General features: G+C 45.0%; 1 protein-coding gene across 6 annotated transcripts in view; it reads left to right on the plus strand.

Moving 5' to 3' along the window:
• The window catches only part of ABHD6 (abhydrolase domain containing 6, acylglycerol lipase), a 47,725-nt gene extending 36,850 nt beyond the window's left edge, over window positions 1–10,875 (plus strand). For all 6 annotated transcript variants that reach the window (XM_033132211.1, XM_033132206.1, XM_033132209.1 and 3 more), the window contains 4 exons: window positions 308–465; window positions 3,532–3,586; window positions 3,771–3,871; window positions 9,741–10,875. In XM_033132211.1, coding sequence (XP_032988102.1) covers window positions 308–465; window positions 3,532–3,586; window positions 3,771–3,871; window positions 9,741–9,914 — 488 coding nt within the window. In that variant the 3' untranslated portion in view covers window positions 9,915–10,875. The remainder of the gene's footprint in view (window positions 1–307; window positions 466–3,531; window positions 3,587–3,770; window positions 3,872–9,740) is intronic.
• Window positions 10,876–11,121: the final 246 nt, after the last annotated feature.

The raw sequence follows: 11,121 nt of genomic DNA on the forward strand, positions 1-11,121 counted from the left end.
GTTAAAGTACAGATTCTGATTCAAGAGACTTAGGGAGGGGCTGAGACTCTCTATTTCTTATGGGCTCCCAGTGCTGCTGGTCCACAGACCACAGTTTGAGTCACCACTTCCTAAAATATCTTGAAGGATTTTTTTGTTTGTCTTCCAAGTATGGTTTTGAGCAAGGATGGCAGTACCAATTCAAAAGGAATCTGGTGAAAAATACCTAAACTATAGTATCTCTGGGGTACTAGAAGTTCTCTGTGTAAAATGGGGGTTGGTATGAAGATAGATGTATTGCCAAGCTATTTTTGTATGAATCCCACAGGCCTGCAATACTCAAGTGATAATCAATTCATACAACGGCTCAAAGAACTGCAGGACTCGGCCGCCATAGAGAAGATTCCCTTGATCCCATCCACCCCGGAAGAGATGAGTGAAATGCTCCAGCTTTGCTCCTACGTCCGCTTCAAGGTGCCCCAGCAGGTAATGTGATCCCAGCAGCAAGACACCTGCCTCTGCCAGAGGCTCAGGCGGCCAGGCCCAGCTCCCTTCATGCATTCCCTTCTTCTGTACTCATCTATTTATTCCTTCAGTAAGTGTCTGTACTGTGCCTGTGCTACGTCAGGCACAGTGTGTGGGCACAGTGGAGAATAAACAAGACAGAACAGGATAGTGGGAAGGCAGACAATTAATAAGCCAACGAATACAAATTGTAATAAGTTTTCTAGAGGAAATGAAGGTGGTGCAGTGAATAAAAACAGGGAGGTAGTGGAAGATTTGATAAACCTCCTTAAGGGAACAGCACGTACAGAAGTGGAAAAAACATAGGCAAGTTCAAGATGCTGGAAGGAGGCCAGGGTGACTGGCGCCTAGAGGATGAGGGAGAGAATGGATTGAGATTAGGTTAAAAAGAAAGGCTGGGGCTAACTCAAAGAATCTCAATTTTTTTTTTTTAAATCTCAGGACCACTTTACACTCTGAAAAATTATTGAGACCAAAGAGCTTTTATTTGTGGGGGTTATAATTATTGATATTTACCATATTAGAAATTAAAAGTCAGAAAAAAATTAAGACACAAGTATATACAAGCACTCATTTCATTAGCCATCAGAGTACATTATCCCTCATTATATAGGCTCTGAAAAACAGTATGCTTTTGAGCGAATGAAAGTGACAACAAGGCAAGTCACATTTAGTATTACTATGAAAATAGTTTGACCTTATGGACTCCCAAGACCCACTTTGAGAACCACTAGGCCAAATCATGTAGGACCTTATAGGTTATGGGAAGGAGTCGAGTTTTTCTAAGCACAGTAGGAGAACCCCTGAGAATTGTAGGGGAGTACAAACAGAAGCAGGAAAACCCGTTAGGATGCTGTTACAGCTTGGAGATGATGGTGGTGTAGACTAGGGCGGTAGCAGTGGAGACGGGAGATGTGAAATGCTTTGGGAGGAAAAACGGACAGGACTTACTGGCAAACTGGAAGTGAAGGATGACGGAAGGTGAGAAGTCACAGATGACTTCTGATACTTGAGTTGGATAAAGGTAGCATTTTGTGAACAGGAGAAGGAGAGGAAGGGTGAATTGAGGAGCTAAAAGCTCGATCTTGGGTGTGTTAAATTCAAGTTGCCTGTGAGGCCTCCAAGTGCAAATGTTAACTGGGCAGTTGGATACACAAGTGCTGCTGAGGGAAGCCTGGTCTGGTGCTGCACCGTGAGAGCCCTCAGCCAATGGTTATATTAAAGGTCATGGGTCTGCATGAAGTCATCTAGGGATAGAGTGAAAAGCCAAGAGGAGAGTCCATGGCTGCGACTTCATAACAGCAGATTATCTCCCTCTACTGTAGGAGCTGGACCCTGCCTCAGAGTGGGGTATGTCTTCCTAGGAGTTTAGAGAATGGGCTCTATTCAGAGGTTGTGAACGTGACTCAGTTGATAGGTGTGGAAGTACCCAGAATCTGATTCTGTGGCATGTTCTATCCCTAAAATCATCTTTTAGTTGTAAAGATGCACTGATCCCCTCCCGGCACTGATCTCTTCTCAGAATAGAGTGGCCTAACAGGGTTTTAGAAAATTACAAGTTTTGAGTTGTCAGAGACATGAAAACACCAGGAGAAAATAAATGGCAGCTCTAAAAGTCTTTCCCTCCTGGGAGAGAAGGCGCACCCAAGCCCCCACCCCACGGTGCCACATTGTGGTATGATTGTGTATTTGTTTTGTATTATGATTGTCTGTTCTAACCTCTGTAAAATCAGGGATTTTGTCTTAATTGACTGTTCTGTCCCCAGCCTTTGGCACAGTGCTTGCATGAAGTAGGTCCTAGGTATAAATTGGATGGATCAGTGGATGCAAGGCTGCCTGGAGAATGCAGGGATGGAGAATGGATATGTGGGTAGATGCAAGATAAATGATGCATGTGTACATGTAGATGATTTGGGGATGCAAGAGAGATGGATGACTGAATGCTTGGTTGGCTAGATGGGAGGCTGCCTGGAGAATGCAGGGATGGAGAGTAAATGGACTAGTGGGTGCAGGATAACTGGATACATGGGTAGACTTATGCTTATATGATTCAGAGAAGCAGGATGGATGGGTGGATAGGTGAGTGGAGCAGAGGTGGAGGTTGGATGGATGGATGGATGCAAGATGGATATGATGCATGTGTGCAGAATAGATAGTAGAACGAAAAAAACTGAGTACAATGCATTGGATAACTTGCCACTGGTCTCACCTCTGGACTTCCACTTCTAGTACTGATCAGATTCTAGTCATGCTCTAGAGAGTTGGTTAGTCCAAAGCAGTTATGGCTGGATTTCCCCTCTTTAATCTGTACACAGGACTCCTGAGAATGCATTTAAGAGGTTCAGACTGTTCCCAGGTAGCTGAGAAGAGTGACGGCTGCTAAAATAAACCCACGACCCTACCTCAAGAACCCTGAGGCGGGAGGAAAAGGAGGGCTGTGTCCCTTCTGGCTGCAGCACCTCTCTGGGTCAGTGCCCAAGAGATCTGTTCTGTCCACAGTTGCTGCAGCCTTCACAGCCCTCAGCATGGAAGGAAAAGACAATATCAAATAATAAACAAGGGACTCTGGAACCTTTCCCAGATTTTCCCAATAGTTTATTTCTTCATTATTTAAGAGGCCCCTCATCCCCAAGTTTAATTTTTTTAATGGACCTTGTTCTGCATTTGGATATTATTGAGCAATTACTTGATATTATTTTCCTCCTGATGGGGTTTTAAGATAAGCAGCGAGTTTCTCAAGATAAAGCGTCTGTGTGGCTGTCTCCAGGGTTTTTTACATACAGGGGGACCTTTGGCCTCACAGTATTACCCAAATTCCTTCCTAATTAAAAAGAAAAAAAAGCCTCTTATGAACCTAATTCCCAATTATATCGTATGCTACATCACGGGAATTCGGAGGACCAGGCCCTAAAACCTTGACAATGCCATGAATACCTGGACTTTATTTCCCTCATTGTCCTAGAGCCACAAGGGACCTGAGGAAAGGAATCTTCTCTTGCTTTCTAACTTCGGGCTATTTATCCTTAGATCCTGCAAGGACTTGTCGACGTCCGCATCCCTCATAACAGCTTCTACCGAAAGCGTAAGTAGCCCTGCGTTAAGCCTTATGGGTGGCTGGCTTCTATTGCTCCCATTTCTGGGTCTGTCTCCTTGAGCCCCTGAAGAGGGGAAGTGGCGCCTAGAGCTCCATGACTGTTCTGTCTTGTACGGCGGTGCCCAGGGGCACAGCCCAGCCTACACTCACTTTGCCTTCCTTTTCTGAACAGTGTTTTTGGAAATCGTCAGTGAGAAGTCGCGGTATTCCCTTCATCAGAACATGGACAAGATCAAGGTCCCAACGCAGATCATCTGGGGGAAACAAGACCAGGTATGTCGTGGGCCTCTGGGCCGCCTGTGCCAGTCACACCGGCCTCTGAGGAAAAGCAAGCATCCATTTACAAAGGGAGCCTAGCTGACTGGTTTCTGATATCAGGAAGAGGTGGAACATACCCAGGTCAGATGCCACTGTTTATAGGAACAGTTGTTATGTGAGTTGAGAGTACACTGGTCCTTTAAAATGCAAGGCAATCATAAATCATCTTTACAAATTATTTTTATCAAAGCCATAGAGTCACATGGTACAAAAAACTTCAGAGAATACTAAAAGGTTTGTAATGAAAACATCCCAGATCCCAATTTCCAGTTCCTTGGGGTAACACTTACTGTCCTGTGTATATCTCTTACATTTTCTAAGGCGGGGTTGGCAAACGTTTTCTTCTGTAAAGGGCCAGATAGTAAAATTTTCGACATTGTTGGCCATGCAATCTGTCACAACCCTGCTGTTGTGCCAAAGCAGCCGAAGACGACATGCAAGCAAATGACATGGCAGAGTTCCAGTGAACCTTTATTGACAGAAACAGGCAGCGTGCCAGTGTTGGCCTACTCCTGTTGCATACATATGCATAGATAAGTTCTATCTGTACGTTTTCAAACATGCTAGATACACGGCTTTGCACCTTCATATTTACAAAAAATTTGTATCTCAGAAATCATTTCATACCAGCCCATACAGATCTACTCATTCTGTTTTTTAAAATATTTTATTTTGAAATCATTTCAAATTTACAGAAAAATTGTAAGAACAGTACAGAGTACTCCTGTATATCCTTTATAAATTCATCAGTTTTTAACTGCTCACCCAGCCCCCTGCAATCACGATCTGTTTTTTGTTTCTATAGTTTAACATTTTCTAGAATTTTCATATAAATGGTATCATATAATGCATAGTCTTGTGTATCTAGCTTCTCTCACCCAAGCATGTTTTTGAGGTTCATCCATGTTGTTACATATGTCAATAGTTCCTTTTTATTGCTGAGTGTCATTCTATGGTATGTGTTACCACATTTTATTTATTACCAGCGTTTTAACATTTGCCACGTTGGCTTTATTACTCTCATCTATGTATCTAGAAGTATATATTTTTGTACCATTTGGAATAGGTGGCTTACAATATATCCCTTTACCCCCAATACTTCAGGGTGTATTTACTGAGAACAAGAATATTTTCTCACATAACCATGGTACATGATCACATTCAGGAAACTTAGCATTGATGCGATGCTTTAATCTATGATCCATATTCCAAATTCATCCGTTGTTTCAATAATGTCCTACACAGAATCCTCTCCACCTGCCCCCGAACCACAATCTAATCCAGGATCACATACTACATTCATGTCTCTTTAGTCTCCTGTAATATGAAACAATCCCTCAGCCTGTCTTCGTCATTCATGATGCTGAGATATTTGAAGAGGACGGGCCCATTATTTTATGATGTGGTCCTCAATTTGAGTTTGCTGCTTCCTCATTATTAAATTCAGGTTATATTATATTCCCTGGTTGAAATATCTCCTGAGTTATAAATATCCGATGCACAGCACGTTGTTGTCTGATTTCTTCACTGTAAAGTTATTATTTGTCTCCTTGCAAATAGTGAGCAGTCTGTGTCATCCCAAGAAAGACACTTTGAGACTGTGTAGATATCCTGCTCCTCATCAAACAGTCCCTCTATATTTACCATCCATGAATGATTCTTGCCGAAAACAATGTTTTACAGTCTTTTTAAGAGCTGCATACTATTCCATTATATGGCTCTGCAATACTGTTTTTGATTAGTGCCCTTCTGATGTTCCTTTCCAGTTTTTTGCTATTAAACAATACCTCAGTGAACACCATTATACATGTGTTTGTAGAGTGTGAGAGTATATCTGGAGGGTAAATTCTTACATGTAGAATCACTGGGTCAAAGGGCATGTGCATTTTTAAAATTTTAATAGGTTTTGTCAGATGGCTCTGTCTTTGTTTGCTAGGGCTGCCATAACAAAGTACCACAAACTGGGTGGCTTCAACAACAGAAATTGACTTTCTCACAGTGCTGGCAGTTAGAAGTCTGAAATCAAGGCGTCAGCAGCGTGGCTCCTTCTGGGAGCTGTGCGGGGGAGTCTGTTCCATGCTGCTCCCCTAGCTTCCCGTGGTTTGCTAGCAATCTTTGGTGTCCTCGGCTTGTACATGCCTTCCCGATCTCTGTTCCTGGGTGTCTCTGTGTTTAAATTTCCCCTTTTTGTAAGGATGCCAGTCGTATTGGATTAGGGGCTCCCCCTGCTCCCGTGTGACCTCATCTTAACTGATTACATCTGCCATGACCCTATTTCCAAATAAGGTCACATTTTGAAGTACCGGTGGTTAGGACGACAACATGTGAACGTGGGAGAGATACAACCAACCCATAAGAAGCCCTCCAAAGGGATACTGATTTATACCTAGAAACTCCTTTTTTGTTCGCAACTGTTCTTTAGAAATCACATCTTATTGAAAGTTCTAAAGTTTAAATCAAGAGGAGGCAGTGAGAAATGGAGCCTTTACAAGGCCCACAGTGGATAGAATTACTGTGAAAGGGTATCCAGGAGCCTTTGCTGTTGAATATTGTGAGAAAAGGAAATTAGAAAAAAGCTTTCCCCCATTGAGACAGTTCCTCAAAGGACCCCAAGGTGAAAGCTACCATTGTGAGCCCTGCCTGGACTGGCGGCACATCTCAACTGTGTCTGCTGATGAAACCACAGGTGGGAAGTCAGGCAGGCTGCGACCACAAAAGCTCACAACTGTGTGGGGTAGCCCAGGAGAAGAGACTGGGCAGGAGAAGCCAGGCCTGTGCCCAGTGTGTGAGAGACGGATGACAGCATCAGCAGAGTACAGCTGTCTCAAATCAGCCAGGTGTGGCCGAGGATGCACAGCGCGGAATGAGGGTGTGGCGAGGAGGGAGGGCTCACATGCTCCCTTCAGCAGCAGCCAAGACTGAAAGAATCTTTGTGTGCCCCTGAGTGAAGAAGCAGGACCCAAGCTAGGCCAGCAGGAAATCGTTCCATCCCAAGTCAGGAAGAACAATGAAGGCCTTTCTTCATTCTGAAAATCCCAAAGGTGATTCTGGGCTCTCGGGGACCAACAGGGAGAGAGAAGCGAGAACCCATCACCTGGCAGAGACACTGCAGGCACGAGACCACTGGCCTTGCAGCCTCACAGCCTGCGGTTGAGACTTGCCTTTGCCCTTTATCAGCCTGTGACCTTGAGCAAGTCACTCAGCCGCTCTAAATCATGGGTTTCTCTTCTATTGCTGGGGTGATTGTGAGGCTCAAGTGAGAAACACATATGAAGGTGATCGTTCTCCAGTTATCAAAAATAAGTTATTTATTATTCACGTCCTTTGCCTCTCTGACAGCTGGCTTTTGCCCAACGTCCAGAATTTCCTTCAGGACTCTGAAGTCCATTTTGTTCTGGAAAAAGAACCTAACATTCCATAGGCCTGCTATAGGATCAGATCCTTATGTGTTCTATGGACCATCCCAAGGGCAGAGGCCAAGTAGCAGAGGCTTCAGGGGTCCTTTATTTCATGGCTATTTGCTTCCCAAACTGTCGGGCTTTTTTCCTGTTCTGTCATCAACATTTGATGTCGCAGACCCTCTCTCTGCCAGGCTGAATTCAGACTCCCTCTTCTTTGGACCCCACTGTGCTGCACAACGGCTCGGGGAGCCATGGACATTGTTGTCTATGTGAATGATGCCCCCTGGATTTGGGCAGTATACAGCCTGCACAACTGAACCTGACACACTTTCCTGAGAGGATTTCTGCACATCCATTCAAGTATTTCTCCCCATAGAGTGGGAGGGCCTTCGGGAAATAAACAAGGTGTATTATTCTTTATGTCCCTTCTCCCTGCCAGCACAGTGCCTGGTATTCAAGAGACCCAGAAGACACAATAAATGAGCAAGCAAACAAGAAAGCGAATGAACAAACTAACTAGCAAAGGGATGAACCCACCAACCCACTGCCTATGCATTTAAGTCAGCTAACAAATATGTATTGAGCACCTACTATGTGCCTGACACTGTATTGGCCCTGGCGATACAGTAGGGACCAAGATAGGCAGCATTCTGCCCTCCAGCAGCTTGCAGTCTAACTACCACTGTAATGCATGGCAGGGCCGGAACTAGGGTGTGGTGTGTCATGAAAGTGCAGGAACAGATCCTGTCTTTATAATTTTGATATTGTGTTCATCATAGATCTTTCTGTATTGGCATTTACTTTTTGAAATACTGCATTAAAATAGTATTCATCTTGATTACTGAATTTTTTGGCATCTGCTTAAATTTTGTGCCAGAGGCAAGTGTCTCACTTCCCTCACCCTCGTCCCTGGCCCTAGCCTAAAATGGGATGGATGAAAATGCACCATTTACCTGAATAGCAGCAAGAAATAGCTGCTGTGGTTCCTACAGATGTGCACGTGGGCCCATTCAGCTGTTTCACATGCCTTTGGGTGGCCATGGGAAATGCTGGACTTGACAGCATAACAGGGTCAAACCTAGAAGCTCAAGTGGTCATTTTTGAATTATGGTTTCTCATCTCTCTGTAGAATAGACACTCAGTTGGGAGTTGCTACTTTTTCATGCTTTGACCTGTTGACTCCAACTGTGTATCCTTTGGGTATCTTCTCCCACAGTAGCTGGGCTTTATTTCTGCTCTGACACTTGCCACGGCAGCTTTACTGGTGAGTGAGTGACAGAGGGGTCCCATTCCTCCACAGACTGCCCTTCTCACTAAGCTCCCCGTTAGCTGTTCCCTTTTGCAGGCCCGGGGTGCTCTGCATTCTGCTTGCCTCATTTCGAGGAGGGTGGGAAATCTTGGTTTTAATGATCTGGGGTGAAGAGAATGAAGTTCAAAAACAGACGGTGCTGAGTTTGTTGGGGCTTTGCTTCTGCTGTTAAGGATGAGAGGAGGGGCCCTCTTGTCTGGGATGTATTGAGGTGAAAGCGATTAAGAGAAGGAGAGTGAATGCAAATTCAGTGCCCAAGGGAGGGTGTTAGGGAGACAAGGTGAATTGGATTGGCGTAATAGCAAGGTAACCCAGATGGAAATAAAATTGGATGAGTTGTTTGAAAAATATCAGCCCCGGGAAAAGGTGGCTTTCATGTTGGAGAAGCTTTCCTCATTATTCACAAACTTCAGGGCCTGAGGTCACACAGCTCTGGGGACCCCAAAAGACCCTCAAAGGGAACTCCTTGTGATAATTAGTGGTTAGTGTTCTCTACTTGGATCTTCCCTGGGTCCCTTCCCACAGCTCGGCCTACCCTAGCCTGGCGTCAGGGTCATTCGCATGATCACGTCACTGTCCTGAACACAGCCCCGCGTTCCCCACTGTGCTGAGATCGAGGTCTGACACCCCAACATGGTTGGACGCCCCCTTCTCTCCACCCCATTTCCCCACCGTGCCTTCCCCACTTCCTGGGGCTATGTCAGCACCCAGCTGCTTGCTGTGCCCTACACTTGCCATGGCCTCCCATCCTCTTCCATGAATTCTGCTCTCCTGTGCTCCCTCTGTTCTCAGAATCCTCCCCTATTAGAGCCCTCGTCACAATCATGCTGCATTTGTCTGTTGACCTGTGTGCCTTCCCTACCAGACCGGAACCTCTTCATGGACAGGGATGGTGTGTTTCTACCTTAGTAATGCTGGCAGCAGCACAACTCCTGGCACCGAGCTGTAAAATAAAATATGAGACATGCAGTCACTTCTGTTAGAGGGCCACAAGCCCCAACACTTAGGTGACTTGGTCCTCAAAGCCATCCCTTTCAGGTCTCAGTGGGAGTCTGTCCACCACATGCACAGGCATCTGAATCTTTTCCATTCAGTTTCCCCTCTTGTCCTGCAGGTGCTCGATGTGTCTGGGGCAGACATGTTGGCCAAGGCCATCGCCAACTGCCAGGTGGACCTTCTGGAAAACTGTGGGCACTCAGTGGTGATGGAGAGACCCAGGAAGACAGCCAAGCTCATCGTCGACTTTTTAGCTTCTGTGCACAACACAGACAACAAGAAGCTGGACTGAGATCCTGACTGCAGCCTGCACTCTGCACACGGCATCCACTCCCATCTCCAAAATCTGATGCTGACACCACTTCTCAGGGATCCTGCCCCAAAAGCGGTCAGAGCGCCAGCGTCCCTGAGGAAGCCAGTCTCCTACCCCCAGTGAGGTCCACAAAGCTTTGGGGGCCACGAAGAAATCTCCAAGATGTTTTTCACAAATGGAAATTCATGTGGAACAAGATGAGAAAATCCAGTCTTGAAATCTACCGAGAAGTCTTCAAGTTCATGTTGCAAAGCGGCCACCTCTAAAACCATAATCACCAAGGACATCATTTTCTTTAAAACATTCCTCACAGACTGAGACTCGAGGTACTTCTGTTGCTTCAGATGTTCTCCCTGCATGGTTAGTGGCTGAGCACTAGTCCCCATTCGCAGAGCCCCTCTTGTTTATGTCTTATTTAAGTTTTACATAAGACCCATATGTGAATGCAGTCCGACAGCTGCAAGACCCTGGAGGAAAATGGCAGGCTGTAGAAAATATTTATACAGGCAGGGGGCATTGTTCTGCCTTGGCCAGCCCTTGGAGCAGCAGAGAACATAGGTGGGTGGTTTGATCAGCCCCAACGTGTCAGGTATGCCATGAGTGGACTCAGAACCATCACCGTACGAAGAACACCTCGCAGGGTGGGTTTCCTGGAAATCATTTATTACTTTTAAAAACTAGGACTAATGAAGCAATAATGTTCTAGACATCTATAAATGATCAGACTCGGTTCTAAGTAATCAGAACACAAACACCTTGTGGGCCTCTTTTCCATGTTGCTGTGCTACTGCAAACCCTTGGATGTAAAATACTAGTTTGTTAATGAATTCTGTGAATTCTGTGAACAGTAATGTGATTGAAAATAACTCTATCAACAAATGTAAAAATGACCACAGTGACGTGAAATAAATTTAATAAATCTAGGCTAGCAACATGCAGACGGCTTCTATTTCTGAGCTCCTAATTATGTGCAGTGTTGGCAGGTTTTCTGTTAACTGTGTGAAGCGTGTTTTCAAGTAAGGCATTGGAAGACCTTGCTTGGATGTGTTATTAGTTTCATTTTAAGAAATTGTGTTTGCAGTTTTTATTCAATTGAAATGGCCTATCAAAAACAAAAGGCAAGAGTCATCAAACTATTCCTTTTGACCCACTTCTGTTGCAGTTAGAAACCCTAAACGCCTCAAGA

This window comes from Rhinolophus ferrumequinum, chromosome 17 (genome assembly GCF_004115265.2).
Source record: "Rhinolophus ferrumequinum isolate MPI-CBG mRhiFer1 chromosome 17, mRhiFer1_v1.p, whole genome shotgun sequence".
Classification (NCBI taxonomy): domain Eukaryota; kingdom Metazoa; phylum Chordata; class Mammalia; order Chiroptera; family Rhinolophidae; genus Rhinolophus; species Rhinolophus ferrumequinum.